The 19,674-nt window shown below is 42.5% G+C and overlaps 1 protein-coding gene and 1 long non-coding RNA gene across 2 annotated transcripts; one reads left to right on the top strand and one right to left on the bottom strand.

Annotated features, from left to right (window-relative positions):
* The first annotated feature begins 4,032 nt into the window (after positions 1-4,032).
* Positions 4,033-15,140, top strand: tmem126a (transmembrane protein 126A). Its single transcript, XM_069890965.1, has 5 exons — positions 4,033-4,136; positions 4,484-4,593; positions 6,591-6,784; positions 11,142-11,256; positions 14,635-15,140. Exons 2-5 carry the CDS (start codon positions 4,487-4,489, stop codon positions 14,837-14,839), a joined length of 621 nt encoding a protein of 206 aa, XP_069747066.1. The 5' UTR covers positions 4,033-4,136; positions 4,484-4,486; the 3' UTR covers positions 14,840-15,140.
* Positions 7,202-10,977, bottom strand: LOC138739257 (uncharacterized). The gene is made up of 2 exons (XR_011342128.1): positions 10,693-10,977; positions 7,202-8,555 (listed from the first exon to the last, which is right to left on the bottom strand). It is a non-coding gene; the product is annotated as an uncharacterized lncRNA (long non-coding RNA).
* Positions 15,141-19,674: the final 4,534 nt, after the last annotated feature.

Below are 19,674 nucleotides of genomic sequence, written 5' to 3'. Positions count from 1 at the left end.
TTAGAGATAGAGATAGAGATAGAGATAGAGATAGAGATAGAGATAGAGATAGAGATAGAGATAGAGATAGAGATAGAGATAGAGATAGAGATAGAGAGATAGAGATAGAGAGATAGAGATAGAGATAGAGATAGAGAGATAGAGATAGAGATAGAGATAGAGATAGAGATAGAGATAGAGATAGAGAGATAGAGATAGAGATAGAGATAGAGATAGAGATAGAGATAGAGATAGAGATAGAGATAGAGATATAGAGATAGAGATATAGAGATAGAGATATAGAGATAGAGATATAGAGATAGAGATATAGAGATAGAGATATAGAGATATAGAGATAGAGATAGAGATATAGAGATAGAGATATAGAGATAGAGATAGAGATATAGAGATAGAGATATAGAGATAGAGATAGAGATAGAGATAGAGAGATAGAGATAGAGATATAGAGATAGAGATATAGAGATAGAGATATAGAGATAGAGATATAGAGATAGAGATATAGAGATAGAGATATAGAGATAGAGATATAGAGATAGAGAAAGAAAGAGAGAGAGAGAGAGAGAGCAAGAATATTCATTTTGCATGTCATCCATGCAATCTAACTCAATAATAAACGAGAAGTTTATTAATGTAACAGTTGTCAATTATTGCAAGGTTGGAGAAATGTACAAAGATAATGCAAGAAATAGAGAATAGCTATAAAGACAATTCAAGGACATTACCTGTTGCTAGTATGATAGACTCAAAATGTGAAATGTTCCAGTTCTCAAAAACATGCACTTTCCGATCATTGGATGGGAGAAGGAGGGAGCACATTTTTAAAAAAAAATATTTTAATAGCTCTCCCAACAGCACGAGAGCTAAATGGATGAGGAAAGGAAGCCAAGAAGTCTGTCAGTCACTGGGTGGGATAAGGTGAAAATAAAAGGTATGCCACAGACAAGAAAAGCCATGGTTCTTTCAGCACAGGACAATTTTGGAACATTGTCCAGATTTTATGATGGCGACAAGTACAACAGTGTTTTTTTGTGACGTGAGCCTTTCTTGGGCACATGTGAAAATGAGAAGAGGACCATTCCAGAGGACAAATGATAAAGATTTTTGTTGGGAACTGGAGTGTGATGAGGATTTGACTGAAAGATCAGCACCTGCAAGAACTGGAGGGCAAATGGTTAAGACAAACGAAATTGTTCAAGCATGAAAGCCTACCCTTGAAAAAAAAGCAAAACATTTTAAAATATGAAAATTAGGGCAATACTTTTGTTTAATCTCAGTGGGCTGAGATAGGTTATTGAATATTTATTTTTGCTCAATAGCCCATAAATCAAGCATGGGGAGATAAAGTACATTTTGAATGCAAAATGTAAAAAAGACATACAAAATTGATTTGAACATTTTCTACTTTGTCTATGTATAGAATACCCACATTATTAGAAAACTAAACAACAAACACCAACACTCAGCTTTCAAGTCTAACTTTCGTGGTTGACTTAAGACTAGTGGTAGGGCAGTTTAAGCCTATACCTCTATGAACACTACTAACAGAAATATCTTATTCCCACTCATAGCCATAGGTTCTTAAATCTAACTCTGGAGAACCAATTTTGTTTCACTAAGCAAACAAGGAAATGAACGAAATTCTCACACCCCTAATAGAACATCAAAAATGCACAAGAGATTGCTCTCAAGCTTCAAAAACTGAGGATTGACGAGGGATGGGTTAGTTGAATAATGCAAACGCAGAACTTTGTATCTTTTAAGTCCATGTGGTCAAAGGTCTTTGACCCAGGAAAACAATAACTTCAGGGGAATGAATTAATTGGCGACCGAATCACGGCGACTTTAATCTGAACTCACCTTTTTTCACCGGCATTTTTCTCTCGGAATCCCGAGTTTGATTTGTATCAGCAGTGATTTTCTCCAGCTCTCGAGATGCTGACACTCGACGCCGTTCGTGTTTGCCTCTTCTCACTCCCATGAAGTTGCAGCCACGCCACCGTCAACAGTTAAACCTCCCTCGTAACGAAAGGCCAGTGCCTATATTAATTCATTGAACAAGCCTCGCTCGCTCACGCACACACACACATCCAGAAAACTCTCGAGAAAACTTCATGATTTTTTTAATGGAGAGAATTTGCATTTCCAGACGCTAGATTTCGGTCATTCAATCCAGTTTAAACTCAGCATGATTTGGAATTCCGTTTTTTTCTAAAAGGAAAGACACAACCTTTAACCTTCACTACTTTTAACATCCAGAGCCATATGTTCAAAGATTGTCCACGCTCGATGCAATTCCTTAGAGAAAGTGTTCTTTCCCTTCCCCCAAAGGTGGAGGGGGGGGGGGGGGGGTGGCTGCTGGCAGCCTGTTACGATGTGCAACTGACGGCGAGGCGCTGTCGGCCAGAGCCAGGGGAGATGAGGGGCCGGAGAAAACGATAGCAGGTGCTGGTGTTCGGCTGTACCAAGCGCTCCGACGTTCAAAGTACAACATCTCGTTTTCCCTTCATTCTCACGGGGTCATTTTGGGAAGGAGCTCCTCCTAGTGATCTGGCCCACCGTCCGGTGGAACTGTTTGAAAGACGTTTTAAACAGAAACAATGAATCAAAGCAATCAAGAACCATTTCCCCGAACCCACATGCAACATCCGCGAGAAAATATTGAACGCAATTTCAAGAGCACTCTTGCTAACTTTCAGAGGTGAAGCCCCTTCGAGAAACGAAAAATTACTGCTCATCTCAAATTCTAAACCAGACTTCGCTCTCTCTCCACTTGACTCTTTGGCACCTTCTGGTTCTCATGCACCAGGCTCAGTGATCGCTGCCCGTCTCAAATCCCATCTCAGTGATCGTTGCCCATCTCAAATCCCATCTCTGTGATCGCTGTCCATTCTCTGTGATCGCTGCCCATCTCAAATCCCATCTCAGTGATCGCTGCCCATCTCAAATCCCATCTCAGTGATCGCTGCCCATCTCAAATCCCATCTCAGTGATCGCTGCCCATCTCAAATCCCATCTCAGTGATCGCTGCCCATCTCAAATCCCATCTCAGTGATCGCTGCCCATCTCAAATCCCATCTCAGTGATCGCTGCCCATCTCAAATCCCATCTCAGTGATCGCTGCCCATCTCAAATCCCATCTCAGTGATCGCTGCCCATCTCAAATCCCATCTCACTGATCGCTGCCCATCTCAAATCCCATCCCACTGATCGCTGCCCATCTCAAATCCCACCTCAGTGATCGCTGCCCATCTCAAATCCCACCTCAGTGATCGCTGCCCATCTCAAATCCCACCTCAGTGATCGCTGCCCATCTCAAATCCCACCTCAGTGATCGCTGCCCATCTCAAATCCCACCTCAGTGATCGCTGCCCATCTCAAATCCCACCTCAGTGATCGCTGCCATCTCAATCCCATCTCAGTGATGCTGCCCATCTCAAATCCCACCTCAGTGATCGCTGCCCATCTCAAATCCCATCTCAGTGATCGCTGCCATCTCAAATTCTAAAACCAGACCGGCTCTCTCTCCACTTGACTCTACGGCTTGAAGGATCGACTCTTTGGCACCTTGTGGTTCTCATGCACCCCTGGCTCAGTGATCACTGCCCGTCTCAAATCCGAACGGGGAACACGTGCACCAAGTGAGGCCATGGGGGAACCTGGAGGCTGGACCAAGTATCTCCACCTCCCCATCCAAGCGGTGCAGATTTAATTCGAGCTACAGATTTAAAGGCAGCGCGACACCTGCCGACGATCTTTATTCATATTTTTCCGCGGCTGAAATAACACAACACGCGGAATCATTTAAAACGCACCTCCAGTGAAAAATGAACACTTTTTTGTTAAATCTGCAAAGCCGACGCAATGGAATTCGATCGCTCCGGGGTCTCCCGTCCCCACTTCAGTCCGGCTTCCCCAAGCCTCCTCTCAACTCGCATTTGGTCACGGAAGGAATTCGCACCCCGTTGGAGAGACGTTTGCCGTCGCCATTCAAATACGAGAAGCTGCCTGGGCGGGGCGCCTGAGCAGCCAATTGAGGCCGAGGAAAGGGGCGGGCCTTCCGGGAAGGCGAGGCGTCGGTCATCGGTCAGCTGATCAACATGGCTGCGTCCAGGGGACTGAACTGACATCGCGGGCAGGTGACTGTGTCACGTTTCATTTTTATATCAATAAGTTAGGGAAATTTTACTCGCGTTTTACTTTATATCAGGGATGTTTGCTGTTTTACATCGATTTTTCGGCAACTTTGCTATTTCGAGGATGCTGCTTAGACATTTTCTATCCTATTTCACTAACGACATGACAAAGATTGTTGAAGCCGCGACGGTTTCCTCTCCGGAACTCATCGGGTTCATTGATAAATGTCCTTTCGCTACTTTATCGCGCGATTTATTAAAAGTGTATATTCGGGAGGCTTGGCATTTTTGAATGGGTGTCGAGGATTGGTAGTTTGCATCATTTAATCGAAAGTTATTAATTATTGTAGGCGATGAAAATGGAAGACAACGTTACCTTGCATGGACAAGGTCATAATCCCAGCCCAAATGTGATGCAAACGCTCATTGAACGGTTTGAACGTCTTCCAGAATTAGACAGGTGGGTGACCTTATTACCATCCCTACAAAATAAATTTAGTTCACGTTGGGAGTTTGTACACAGTCGCTGCTCTTGTGTGCAGAGCTATGTTTCAGTTTGGTGTTGGTCAATCACTAAAAATGTACTTCGATTTGCATTTCATGTTTTCTTAATCAATTTTAAATAAGCATTATTGATTTTCAAACAATTCCATTGAAATAAGAGGCTGTAAAGGTCGTGACTGATATGACCTACTCTTTGTTATTGCACCTATTTGGTTGATGAAGAGGGAAGCCCTTGATGGATTGGAGGAGACGGAAAATATATTGCAAAACAAAGTCACCAAATACTACATTATTTTGGACTTTTCCACAACATCGAGCCACCTCAAGCCTGTGATGTTAGGTCCCTGCTCTATTCCCCAACGCTCATTATTGCGTAGCCAAGTTCAGTTTCACTAATATCTATAAACAACACCAACATTGATGACCAAACAGCAGGACATAATAAGTCAGAATACAGGGTACAGATTAAGAATCTGGTTGGGTGGGGCAGGGAACAATCTTGCTCTCAAGGTCAGCAAAACCAAGAAGCTTATTGGGGACTTTAAGACCTGTCTTCATTGATAGGATGCTGGATGGAAAAACATTAGTTCCATTGAAGTTCCTGGGAGTCCACATGTTAGAGGATCTCTCCTGGAGCCATCACATCAAAGCAACTGTTTTGAAGGCACACACCAATAGTTATAATAAGTCTGAAGCGAGAAGCATGTCCTCAAATACTCCACCAAACTTCAAGTGCACTATGGAAAGTATACTGACTAGTTGCATCACACACCTTGGTTTGGTACTTTTAGTGCCCAAGAACACAGAATGTAGCAAACATAGCTAAGTCCATCACGAGCACTGACCTCCCATCCCTTGAAGATGTGTGAGGCGCTGCCTCAAGGCAACCAACCTCCAAAAGGACCCCATCACCCTGGTTACAACCCCTTCTCCGTGCTGCCTTCCAGAATCATGTACTTGAAATCAGCACCTCTAGGTTTAAAAACAGTTTATGTACAGCAGCTATCAGGCCCTGTAACTCTCTCCTTACTACTCTTGTCATAAACTACTCTAGGACTACCAAAAGATCTGTCTTCACTCTTGAAATATTACTTTTTTTCTTGCACTAACTGCAACTGTGAATATTTATTCATCTATCCTTTATTATTTTTCTGCTTTGGCATATTGTGATAATATATAGTACTGTAATTGGTGTATTTGTTTGGCTGCAGCAAGCAAGTTTGGTGTATTTGTACATTGTATCTTATGTGTACGATAAGCTCTCATGAATCATTATCCCCATTAACTTCAGGTTTGTGATGTTGAGTCATGTGGGTGTAAATTCAACAACAGTAACATGAAAGGCTATTTAAAAAGGTTTATTCAATTAGAATAGGGATTGGAATATATTTATTAAAATAATGTAGTATTTGATTACTTCAGTGTACTCTACAATGTGAGACCTCTCCTTAGTTGATGTAACATAGAATCGCTTTCACTTATTGTCCCTTTAAATCCGCAATAGGGTCAATTCACATCCAGATTTGGTTCTTCTAATATTTTGTTGGCTAAAATTATCAAATAAAAATCTGAAGCACAAACTGAATTGGGCAATAACATTTCACCATAAAGGGTAAATGAAAAGTCAATTTAAGTAGTCCAATTTAAGTGGGAATGGGTCACAATATTATATATCCAATTTAGTAATTTAGTGTACTGATCAGACATTGTTATGCTCTTCTATTAACCCTTTTTTTTCCTGGAGCAGTTTATTTTATGTTCATGACATTGCTTCCAAAAATGTTATACATAGCCATTACTTGGTCTTGTTTCATATTTGAACTTCCTTCTAATCCACTTTCTTTCTACATGCATTTGAATTTGTGTTAAAGCCACCTCTCAGTGTTCTCATGTCAGGCAAGATGTTCTACATGCTTTTTTTTAATAAACTGGGTTTATTTTCCCCATTCACAGAACATTTTTTGCTTATGGACCTTTCTACCTTGGGATAAATTCAGCATTTGCTGGTCTAATTGCCAACAGTTTATTTCGAAGAGCCCTCAATATTGCACAGGCTCGTTTTGCATCCGGTTTACCGATGGCAGTCCTTCCATTGCTATCGACTGTAGCAGGGTATAATGCTATGGTATCAAAACCTTTGCTTTCAGGTTAGTAAAGACTCTTGTGTATTTAAAAATATTTTAAAAATGCTTTCTTTATGCTTGTGCTGTCTGGACTCAAATAGCCATATTCTATTTTTAATACAAAGTATTTTATGGCACTCTTTGTAATAATTTTGATTAATTTTATTGCTTTGTGGAAAGAAAAGCCTGCCATTTTTAAACAATACACACAACTTATACCATGTAACATTTTAATGTTTTCTTCAATAAAATGCCCCACCTTTTTCGCTGCAGGCTAATATGCTTGGAGGAAAGTGATATGAGGGAGAAAACTAGCAGGATGGAGGAAGGTGTTGATTGTAAGAATAATACCTCAGCTTAATCAATGGAGTGACTCAAAACAATGTTGTAGCAACTGGATCATAGTGTGAAATGAAGAATGAGAAAAGACGTAGTCGAGTCAAAATTCAATAAAAGTTGTTTATCCAAACAGTCACACTTAGCTTTTTAAAACACCCTGCGTTCCAACTGATATCATGATGTCACAATGCGATGATGTCACTCAGAACCTCCCAAGCCGATTCGATTAAGTCTCTGGTGAGCCACTACATGGTGTGCCGCACCCCCCCACCCCCGGCGATAAGAAGTTAAACCTCTGCTGCCATTACTGTGCACCATTCTTGGGTGGTCGTCTGCGCCTTCACATCAGGGAGTCATGGCAAGGGTTGATCAAGGTTGAAATAAGCGGGCTTTAGTCAGTCAATCATAAATGTTCTGGATGCCCCCCAATGTCCAGTACACAAGTTGTACTATTGTTTTGCAGCACTCTGAAGGGGCCCTCATACAGCCTCTGTACACCTCTATGCACAAACTCAAACTCAGTCCTGGAGTTACTTTGGGATGAAGGGTGTCGTTATTCCATGTCTTTTCATGAAAACTGGGGCCAATTTTTCAGGCACCTCCTGCCTGCCTGCTGAACTCCCCAGGTACAATGAGCAGGGCTACATAAACCAACTGTGCCGATGAGGAGATGAGACCCTCCTTGGGTGCTGTTGTTATTCCCAGGAGGATCCAGGGTAGCTTGTCTGCTCAATCAGGATTCTGAAGGTGGCCCATCAGTGCAGCCTTCATGTGCCTATGGAACCAGGCTATTCAACTGCGGGTGGTAGACTGTCGTGTGGTGGAGCTGCAATCCCAGCAGTCACAATAAAACGTCCCAGAGTGCACAAGTAAACTGTGGGCCTCTTTCAGAGGTGATGTGTTAGGTAGGCTGAACTGAGATATCCAGGTAAAAATAAAAGCACTGGCACATGAATCAGTTGATGAGTCCATCATAGGAACTGCCTCTGGTCACATCGTGAATCTATTGCTAACCGTTAACAAGTACTTAGACCCTCGTGACACTGGAAGTGGGCTGCCAATGTCAACATGCACATGGTTAAATCTGTACTGCAGTGGCTTGAAAGGCTAAAGCCCTTCACGTGACTTTGCATTTTTGCAGATTGGCAGTCCATGCATGTCTTTACCCAGTACGTGACCTGCTTTTTGAGTCCGTATCATGCAAACTTGTTAGCTATCAGGCAGACCATCGTTCAAGTTGAGGGGCAGGACAATCTGTGAATGGCATCAAAAATGCAACATCTCCACGCAACAGGGACGATAGGGCAAGGCTGACCTGCGGAAACATCGCACAGCAGAATGGTACCTTGTGGCCCCAAGGCAACATCCTTGAGTTGCAGGCTCATGATAGCAGTTCTATAAGCCAGGAGTTTGTTGTACTGGCATTGAGCTTTGGTGAGCACCATGTAGTCTACACCTGGAGAGAGAACAGAGGAGAAGGACAGGGCATCAGCCACCACATTACTCTTACTGTAGATGTGTTTAATCCAGGTTGAAAACTTGAATACATAAGATAGGTGGTGTTACCGGCGGGCAGACCAGGGATCTGATGCCTTCGCGAAAGTGAATGTTAGCAGTTTACCATGAAGCCCTTGCCTTCCAAAAAAAATGATGGAAGTATCCTACCGCTGGGTTTAGTGCCAGCAGTCCCCTATCAAATGTGCTGTATTTTATTTCCAGGGGACAGAGGTGCCTACTCAAAAACACTTCAGGCTACCATTGGTGTACTGTTCCAAGACCCTACCTACTGCCACATCGAACGCATCTATCGTCAAGGCGGTTGGTGCATCAATTTGTGGATGGACCAGCAATGTTGCCTTCATTTTGGTCTACTGGAATGCTACAGACATCTCCTTTGTCCACTCGAGTTCTTTGGCATCGCTAGGTATGAGGCCAAAGAGAGATTTTATAATATGAGCTGCAGAGGATAGAAAGCGGAGATAGAAATTGACCATCCCCACAAATTCCTGGAGTCATTTGATGGCATCAGGCCTCGCAAATTTGAGGATGGCTTCCACCTTACTAGGCAATGGAACGACATCCCCACTACAGATCTGATGTCCCAAGAACTCGATAGAGGACTGCCCAAATTTGCACTTGGCATGGTTCACAGTTTGCCCGAACACCTGTAGGCAGCGACAGAATAAATGCAGGTGCTCTTTGTGGGAGTGACTGATGTCAAGTATGACATCCAAGTATACGGAAGAAAGTCCATGCCACGCCCCACTGTGTTCATCAGTCACTAGAATGTTTGTGCAGTATTTTTGAGCCCAAAAGGCATTCTCAAAAATTGTTATGATGGCAGTCTTGGGCACATCCTCCAGGTTTACATGTACCCACGCACCAAGTCAATTTTAGAATATATCCTGGCCCCATGAAGATTAGCTGTAATGCTCTGTATATGAGGCACAGGGTAGCAGTCTGCAGTAGTAGTGTCATTGAGACACCTGTAATCCTCACAAGGCCTCCAGCCTCCTGTGGCTTTGGGGACTATATGTAGCAGGGAACCCCATGGGCCAGCAGACCTGCATATGATTCCAAGTTCCTCCATTTTGTGGAACTCTTGTTTTGCAAGGCGCAATTTGTCAGGCGGTAAGCTTGGACATGTAGAGATCCTTGGGTGAGGATGTGTGCGACACCATGCTTGGGCATTGCAGTGGAGAACTGGGGAGTGGCAATGTCTGGAAGCTCCACAAAAAGTTTGCCGAATTTGTTGTTGGAGTACTCCACAGTGTCTAGGGGCAGGTATTTTGGCTTTTCCAAGGCGGAAAGTCTGGAATGTTGTCACCAACTGACGCCCTTTTAAGTCCAACATCAGTGAATGGGCTCTAAGGAAGTCAGCACCCAGTAATGGCCAGGACACAGCAACAAGAATGAACTTCCATGTGAACATATTGTGGCTTAATTTCAGGGATATAGTCCATGTGCCGTATATACGAATTGAACTGTTATTCACCGCAGTGAGTGGTGGACCTGTGCTCCTGGTATGGGTGTCAAAGTCTGAAGGAGGAAGGAAACTCTCCTCCACACTGTGTTGATTAGAAATTTGCACTGGGAGAGTTCATCCCAGACATAGAGTAGGCTATTACAGTGGCCAGCTGCCATAGCCATTGTTACGGAGTCGTGCTTGTCCTGGGGATCGTGTGCCCTCGTCACTGATACTCATGAAGCCTGGGTCTTTGGGTGTGATGCAGCTTTAATTTTTATGGGGTTTGCACCCTGTTGTTTCGTACACCACAGGATGTCTGCACAGGTGGCCACTGTTTAAGGGTTATGAAAGTCCTCGTCAGCCAACATGAGGCGGATGTCTTCTGGCATATTCCCTAAAAACAACTGCTTGAAGAGCAAGCAAGGCCTATGGCCATCTGCCAATGACAACATGTTCATTAACTCTGAGGGGGCACAGTCCCCCAGGTCATTGATATTGAGGAGCTGTGCAGCTCAAGATGTAAATCTGGAGGAGGGCTTTTAGGGCTTTGTACTTGCCGAGAGCTAAGTGGGTCCCGAAGGAAATCTACTGCTCGACTGGCCATGTCCTGGTCCAGGGTGCTTACCACATGAAAGTACTTTGTGGTGTCCACTTTTATCTTGCAAATGTGGAACCGCACCTCAGCCTCAGGTTGAGTGGTCCAAAAGACAGGCAGTTTGAGCAAAACCGCTGCGTTGTTAGGTTGGGTCCAAAATCCATTCGGGCCTGTCAGGGTCACCAATGTAGCAACTGGGTCGCAGTGTGAAATGAAGAACTAGAAAATGATCAGATGTAGTCGAGTCGAAATTCAGTAAAAGTCATTTTCTCAAACAGACACACACACACGTAGCTTTTTAAAATCCCGCATGTTCCAAATGACTTCATCGCATTGTAACATCATGACGTCACCCGGAACCTCCCAAGATGGTTCAATTAAGCCTCTGCTGAGCTGCTACAATATCAAGATTGTTACTGAAAAACACATTTTTTTTTAACCATCTCAAACTAAAACAAGTTATGAATGTCTTTGTTTAGGTGATTTAAACTGTCCCACATGTGCTCTAGTTAGAGGAGGATTGGTGGCTACTCTTGGTGGAGGCCTGTATCCCATTCTCTTGGCTTTGCCTATAAATGCTGGACTTGCAACAAGGTAAGAATAACCACTGTTATAAAGCCATCTTATTAATGATTGTTTTGATCCTGTAGTTAATCTCTGTTGGTTTAATATGAGGCATGTATTGGTTACAATATTCCTCAGTCAAAATTCATTGTGAATAAGCATTTCAAATATACATGGGGGAAAAACAGACTCAAAATGTTCCTTTTGTACATGATCGTGAAGTTCTTCAGAATCAAAGTCTCTCTCTCTTTTCTGCCGCCCCCCCCCCCCCCACCCCAACCCCACCTTTCCCCCTTTGCAAACGACTGGGTGTCCTTGTTCTGGAGAAAGTGAGATTTCTTCCATTGTTCCAATGAACTTAGGGGGTGGATTATTATCTGAGGAGGACTTTCTTTTGGTGGGCGGGGGGGGGGGGCAATAAAACAGACCAGCAAGATTACCTTTATTTTTCCATACACATTGCAGTCACAAGGAAATTCAAAAGTGTAGGACCCTGTTTTCCACAAATGTTGGTTTAATTTTAAATAAATATTTTCCAGAATATAGAAACATAAGCAAGTGTGAAACCAAGGATCCAAAAATTTATTTTAAAAAATCAGGTCATGGTTAAGGTTCCTTTTATTGTCACATAATAATACATAAAAATATAATTTACTTAACATACTTCAACTCAATCCCATGAGCATTGCCCAGCACCCCTGATAATAAGAGAAAGAAGCAAAAGAGAGTCCCTTCAGAGGTGATGGCTGTCGATGGATTCACCTCCAACACTTCCACAGGCTCTGCAGACACACAGTCTCCTATTCAAGCCATTGGATACCCAAGCTCCAGATACAAACTTCCAATATAATCAGGAAGCCTTCAGCACCCGCGGTCCTTTGGAAGCCCTTGTTGCCTTCAGCACTCTCTCAAATCCATTCTGAGTCAGTCTCCAGCAATCCACAACCCTAGTGGATCCTTTTACCACACGTTGCCAACTGCCTACAGCCATGTAGGTCCTTCAGCCAGTGCCTCTCCCTGGCCAGCTGCCGTGGTCACAGTCATATCCCATCCTTGTCCTGCTCAACGGAGGTGGGGGGGGGGGGGGGGGGGAGGAGTGTTCTCCCCATTTCTTGTGCCCTGTATCAGTTTGCTGATCCCCAGGAGTCTGCAACCCCTCATATTATGCTGCTCAGCAACAGGCGTTTTCTTCTTGGCGACAGACTTCCATTGTTGAAGAATTTTTTTTAAAAAAAAAACACTGTTGGCTCTTCCAACAGGCCGTTTAAAGCCTTTACACGCTGTCTGAGTGTATACAGAGCCTATGTGGCCCATTAAGCCTGCTTTACCATTTAATATCATCATGGCTGATCTATAATTCCTCCTAAATGCAAGATCCTCAATACCATCCAGAATCTATCTGTCATGAGCTAATCTCCACAATTCTCCACAACAAATAATTCCAGAAATTCATTCTCTGCAAATAAATTTCTGCATACCTCCATTTTAACTAACTGTACCCATATATTAAAAGTATGTCCCTTTGTTTGAGATGCTTCCACTGGTGAAAATAGTCAGATAGCATGATGGATAAATGAGCAAAAGCTTAATTAGTCGAAAACCAAATTAACGCAATTTAAGGTCCAGTGGTCCTCAACCAGTGGGCCACAGCGTGTTTCCATGTGGGTCTTTAAAATGTTAAATAAAACATTTTAAATTAGATAATGATGTGTTTCTTACATGGCTACATTTGACTTGAAAATATTGCTCAGTCATTGCCACTAGTGGGCCATGGAATGTTAGGCCAGAAGCCGAGTGGATCTTAGACCAAAATGGTTGCAAACCACTCTTAAGATCATAAAATAACCATAATTGAATGATATCCAAAATGTATCATAGTTGCATATGAGCATGGATGAACATTAACTACCACCATGTACTGGAGAAAAGCTTGAATTCAACTTGTTCTTGAGTTGGAGGCTGTGATAAATAAAGATGATATTCATGTTTTAGACATGCTCTCTGAGACTAATATTTTCCAGTTGCTGTGGTATTAATTCTGTCACTCTCTGGCCCAGATCTGAACAAGATTGTTCTTTCCTCCTATCGTATTTGCTAAACTTCCTCAAGAAAAAAAATTGCTTAGACTAGCAACTTAGACGACTAAATCAAAAAGTATTCAGTTTTGTATTAATGCTATTATTTCAAGCAGTCCCAGTTTTTATTCCAAAATCATTTTTTGATAATATTGACTAAAATATCTTCTTGTATTCGGAATAAAAAGAGTGCCAGATTGAGTAAATCCCATCTGTAATTAAAGAAAGACGGTGATATGGCTTTACCTAATCTTAGACTATTATTGGGCAGTTATTTTCTGGGTCTACTCCTCTGACAAATTTGAACTCCCTTATTGGGTAGATCTGGAATTGAATTCCGTGCAGAGGTATTCAGTAGCCTCTTTATTAGGAGTAGCTCTTTCACACTTTCTAAGATTAGCAGAGATACCTTCAACCCAATACTTAAACATACATTACAGATTTGGTTTCAATTTTGGAAGTTCTTTGACTTGAAAATTTTAATTTCATCCAGCACCATTTCTCTTAATTATTTTTTTAACTGTCTATAATTAATCAAGCCTTGTCTTTTTGAAAACTTAAAGGAATTTTTTTTTCCAGATTTGTTTATTGATGTCTTTTGAACAATTATCTAATAAATAAAATATACCCAAGTCAATTTTTTTTAGATACTTTAAAATTAGATATTTTCTAAATACCCTTTACTGCCTAACTTTCCAACATCATACCAATCGGATTTAGTTGATACTTTTTTTTCCCCATTTGAACCCTTCTCATAAGGGTTTAATAGATAACATTTATAATAAATTATTGCAATCAAATTCTAATGACAAAAGTAGAACTGGAAAGAGGAACTTCAGTTACATCTTCCAGAGGAATCATAGGAGAAGATTTTTGGATTGGTTAATACCTCTTCAATATGTGCTCGTCATTCTTTGATTCAGTTTAAAGCGGTACATCGGGATCATACGTCAAAAGACAAATTGACCCATATTTTTTCTAATGTTAGTCCTATTTATGACAGACATAAATCAGAAGTGGTTTCTCAAACTCATGTTTTGGTCAAGATCTATGTTGGAGAGGTATTGGTTAGATATTTTTAAGACTTTGTCCGTGATATTGGATATCTATTTGCAACCTAACGCATTGACTGTTCTTTTTGGAATTATACTTCCAGAAGTGGGACAAGTTCCCACTTCCACATATCAGGTTATAGTCTTTTCTACATTTTTCCCCCTTTTTGATTATGGACTCCTATTCTCCTCATGTATTGTTTACCTATAATATGATTAATAAAAAGAAAAATAAGGTATTCAGTTTCAGTTTACAAACTATTCCATTATTTTTGTTCCAGATACAATTCGAGTCCAATGCCAGAGAAAGGAAATATAACAAGATTCTGGATCGCTATTTCTCAGCCAGTTATGAAGAAATTAAGTTTTGTGATAATTCTTCAAGCTCTCTTTGGAGCCTACCTAAGTTCTAAGCACTATACAATTTACCTGAAGATGCTTGAACTTCCTCCACCCAACAAAGATTCGGAATTAAACACTAATTAAGATAGAAAATTATTTAATTTCTTGGCTATTACACCATGAACCAACCAGTTCATCTGGTGTTTCAGACATTTTAATGACAGTAAAACCAGTTAAACTCATGAACAAATGACCTGAAGCAGTCTTAATTGTACCTCAAGACCAATAAAGTGACTTTTAAGATCTGCTTGTATTAAAAAAAATCTAGAAAACAAAACTTGCATTCATAACATAATCAGACAATTCAGAGAAGCAATGCTGATTTTCTTGATGCAATGGAACATTCATTTTTAAATTTGTAATATAATAAATGTACTTAAACATTTGTATTGTAATCTGATTTTTACTAACAAGTTCTTGCTCAAAGGAAATTTGATCTGTGTTCCTTTCCCACTTTCCATTGAATCTCAATTATACCTTTTCAAATCAATTGATCATTATTAAGTGGGGAGCTTGCAGTATATATTTTTAAATTGCTGTAATGTATTCCTGCTTTTTTTCCCTTAAATGTTGATTTGCTGCAATTTTTATTCATACCATCAAAAGGGCAAATTTTAAATAAAATGGTGTAGCACAGTATTCTATACTGAGCTACTATATATAGACATTGTCAAGTTGATGTACAATTTTACACACTGTGGAGTCTAGTGCAAGACTGACACCTCCAGGCTTGCATGCTGGGCTTAGATGCATCACTGTTTCTGTCTCAGGGACAGGAAGTGATGCCATCAGTAATGTCATCAGCTCAGATAAAAACCTGTGTTGGATGCAGGTCAATTTTCCATGTTTTCCACCACACGTCTGCCATTTCAGGAGCTGCTTTGCTTGCTGTTAAGTGGGTCACCACATGCCCCCACCCCCGAACCGGCATTCCTGTTGCAGACCCCACCCCCCCAAGTCTGCAGTTTGTTTTTGTATGGGCAGCCGTCCTCTCTGCTGAGGCACCTGATCCACCACTGGTCCGTCCAGATCCAGAGGAGCAGGTTTGAGGTGGTCAATTGCAAAAGCTTCCTCTTTATCTCTGATATCCAAAATGTTTGTCAAACCCTTGTTTTGAAGGGACCCTCATACGGACACTGGAATGGTGCGTAGTGTGCTTTTTGTACGAAAACATACTTGCAGTCCTGCAAGTTCTGGGGTATATAGAATCTGGTCTGATCATGTTGAGATGTCAGTATGTGCTCTAAAGAACTAAGCTTCTTGTGGAGCTTGCTTAGGACCGCCGCAGGCGTCTCCTATCTTCGTGAGTCTGATAGAAAATCTCCTGGAACCATCAGGGGCAAACTGTAGACCAACTTTGATGATGAGGCACCTATATCATCCTTGCGTGCTGTTCGTATGCCCAAGAGAACTCATGGGAATTCGTCAACACAGTTAAGTCCCTGCAGATGCGCCTTAAGGGCCGAATTCAAATGCCTGTGGAATCTTTCCACCAATCCGTTGGATTGTAAGTGGTACACAGTTGTGAGTAGTGCAACTTGGTTCCAAGGAGGGTGGCCATTGCTGACCACAGGCTTGACATGAATTGGGCACCCCTATCAGATGTGATGTGTGCTGGTGGACCAAAACATGCTATCCAGGCAGAAATGAAGGTCCTGGTGCAGGTGGAATCGCATGTGGCCCAATCCATTGCAGTGAGAAGAAAACTGAAACTACTTGATAACAGCAGGGGGCCTACAATGTCCATGTGTACGTGGTCAAACAATGGATATTTCAGCTCAAAAGATTGTGGGGCTTTGTGTGTTGCTGGACTTTGGATGTCTGGCAACAAGTGCATGTCTTCACCCAATTGCTGATCTGTTTTTGAAGGCCATGCCACACAAATCTGTGGGCTACCATCCAGATAGTCATTCTGATCGATGGCTGTGCCAACCTGTGTACCATGTCAAATATCTGCCACCTCCAGGCCACTGGAACAATTGGGCAAGGATGACCTGTAGATACGACACACAGGATTTTGAGCTCCCCTGGCCCTACCAGAATTTCTTCCAGCTGCAGGTTCAAGTCTCCTGTTCCGTAACATGGAATTTCTTCATCTGCCTGTTGCACTTTTGCAAGCACAACATAGTCCACCCTTGGGCTAAGGTCTGCACAGATTGTATGCCGGGTGAAACAGTGCATCTGCCACTACATTGGTCTTTCCTGAGATGTGTCCGATGGCCATCGTGAACTCAGAAATATATGCTAAATGTCTCTGTTAATGAGCCGACCATGGATCTGATATCTTGAAGGCAAATGTAAGTGTCTTATGGTCCGTAAAAGCCATGAAGAGCAAGTACCCGATAGCCAGGTATAGTGCCAACAATTCTCGATCAGAGCACAGTATTTGAGTTCTGATGGTCTTAGGTGCTTGCTAAAGAAAGCCAATGGTTTCCAATGCCAATCGATGTTCAAGCACCCCTCCTACTGCTATACTGGATGCATTCACTGTCAGGGCTGTTGGGACATCCATTCTTGGGTGGACCAGCAATGCAGCTTTGCCGTTCTCGAATACCTGCCAATGATTCTTCATCCCAAGTGACATCCCTTGCCTTACCTGACATCAGGGCAAAGAGGGGGCGCATGATGTGAGCCGCTAATTGTAGAAACCGGCAATAAAAGTTCACCATTCCAATGAACTCCTGGAGGCCTTTAACTGTGCTGGGCTTAGCAAAGGCCCAGATTGCCTCATCCTTTGCTGGTAGTGGCTTTGGTCCGCATTTGTCGATTCTATGACCCAGAAAGTCGATGGTCTCTAACCCAATTTGACACTCGGCTGGGTTGATGGTCAGCCCAAACTCATTCAAATGAGTGAAAAGCTTGTGCACGTGGGAAAGATGTTCTTGAGAACTGCGGCTAGCGATAAGTATGTCATCGAGGAATATGAATGTAAAGTTGAGATTGCGTCCCGCTCTGTCTATTAAACATTGGAAAGTCTACGTGGTATTCTTGAGCCCAAAAGACATCTTTCTGAACTCAAAAAGGCTAAAGGGTGTAATAATAACCATTTTGGAATGTCATCTCGGTGGATTGGGATCTCATGATACCCCCGGATCAGGTCCACCTTGAAAAAGATGTGGGCTCCCTGCAGGGAGTCTTGTAAATGCAGAACCGGGTAGCGATCCAGTGCAGTAAACACGTTTAACCTGTAGTAATCACTTCAGGGTCTCCATCCGCCTGTTGACTTGGGTATCATATGAAGTGGAGAAGTCCAGGAGCTATTGGACTGTTGTACATACCTATGTCCTCCATCCTTTCAAACTCCTCTTTGGCCAGATGAAGTTTATCTGGAGGGAGCCTGTGAACTTGGGCATGCAGTGGTGGCTCTTCAGTTGGTATGTAAGTACTGCACCCCACGTTTTGGCATCGCCAAGGTGAATTGAGGCATAATTATTGCAGGGAATTGTGCCAACAACCTTGTAAGTTCATTCTCCAAAAGAGTAAAAGTGTTTAAATGAGGAACTGGCAGCTTGGCTTCACTTAGGGCAAAGGACTGGAAAGTGTTGGTATGAATGAGCCATCGTCCCTCAAGTCTAGATCAACCAGCAGGCCATGTGCTCTAAGAAAATCAGCTCCCAGTAGTAGGTGTGTGACCGCAGCCAATGTGAACATCCACATGTACTTAGTATCGACAAACTGAAGTGGGATCGTACACGTGCCAAATGTCTGGATAGTACTGCAATTTGCAGCTTTCACTAATGGCCCAGGTTTTCTGTTACGTGTGTCATACCCCAAAGGAGGAAGCACACTGATCTCAGCCCCTGTATCCACAAGGAAACACTGGCCAGAATTAGCGACAGCTGGCCCCGACGTTTTCCCTGAAACACACAGCGAGGTCGTTGATGGTACGAACACCGATGGGTGCTACCTTCGTCCCGTTGTCTCCAGGCTGACTGGCAGTCTGACAATGAATTTGATCGACCCTGCTGTCAGTTTAAAGTTGGAGTTGCACAGTTCTGCTGCTATGAGCGGGATCTGGTGACCTATACTATGGAGGTCTTGCTTTCTTGCCTAGTTCGCCATAGAATGTCAGCACAGGCAGTGACTCTCCATGGGTCACTGAAATCCTCATCAACCACCAGGATGTGGATATCTTCTGGCAACTGCTCCAAGAAAGCCTGTTCAGTTTGGTATGAATTTGGCAGAGCCTATGCTCTTCTGCTAGTGCCAGCATTTCATTCATAAGCGTGGAAGGGGTCCTGGTCCCAAGCCATCCAAGTGAAATAAACAGGCCACTCACTCATATTGTGAGAGGCCAAAGGTATGGATGAGCAGACTATTGAACACCATTTACTTGCCCTCCTCTGGAGAATGGTGCAGAAAATCAGAAACTCGGTATGCCATCTCTTGATCCAGGGCTATTACTACATAGTAGAACTGTGCGGAATCATATGTCATCTACCCAACTGGAATTGGGCTTCTGCTTGATCAAACATGGTTGTGAAATCCAAAACATTGGCAGTTTCAGAGCCATGGTATGCATTGAAGAAAAATGTTCCATGTTGTGGAATCGCTGTACACGTTGTAAAGTTGATGTATATGCAGGGAAGTCAATGTGCACGCTGTGGAGTCAAGAGCAAGACTGACACCTTCAGGCAAGCATGCTGGGTTTATACATATCACTGCTTTGGCACATGGACAAGAAGCGACATCATTAGCTCAGATAAAAACCTATGTTGGATGCAGGTCAATATCAAAGTTTTCCACAGAACTTCTGCCAGTTCTGGAGCCAGTTCCCTTGCTGGTAGGTGAGTCATCTCGATGACTTTGATAAATATTGCATACCTATTTGTGTCATTGAAATAAGGCTTCCATATTTTCAATATCCAATGTAAAAGACAAGCATTTTTAAAGTGATTTTGCACACAAAGCCTAATGAT

This window comes from Narcine bancroftii, chromosome 7 (genome assembly GCF_036971445.1).
Source record: "Narcine bancroftii isolate sNarBan1 chromosome 7, sNarBan1.hap1, whole genome shotgun sequence".
Lineage (NCBI taxonomy): Eukaryota > Metazoa > Chordata > Chondrichthyes > Torpediniformes > Narcinidae > Narcine > Narcine bancroftii.
This window is presented reverse-complemented; position numbering and strand designations above follow the sequence as displayed.

Coding starts and splice junctions, on each gene's coding strand:
- tmem126a (XM_069890965.1), top strand. CDS start 4,487: ATGAAAATGGAAGACAACGTTACCTTGCATGGACAAGGTCATAATCCC. Junction 4,594..6,590: donor CGTCTTCCAGAATTAGACAG/GTGGGTGACCTT, acceptor CCCCATTCACAG/AACATTTTTTGCTTATGGAC. Junction 6,785..11,141: donor ATCAAAACCTTTGCTTTCAG/GTTAGTAAAGAC, acceptor GTCTTTGTTTAG/GTGATTTAAACTGTCCCACA.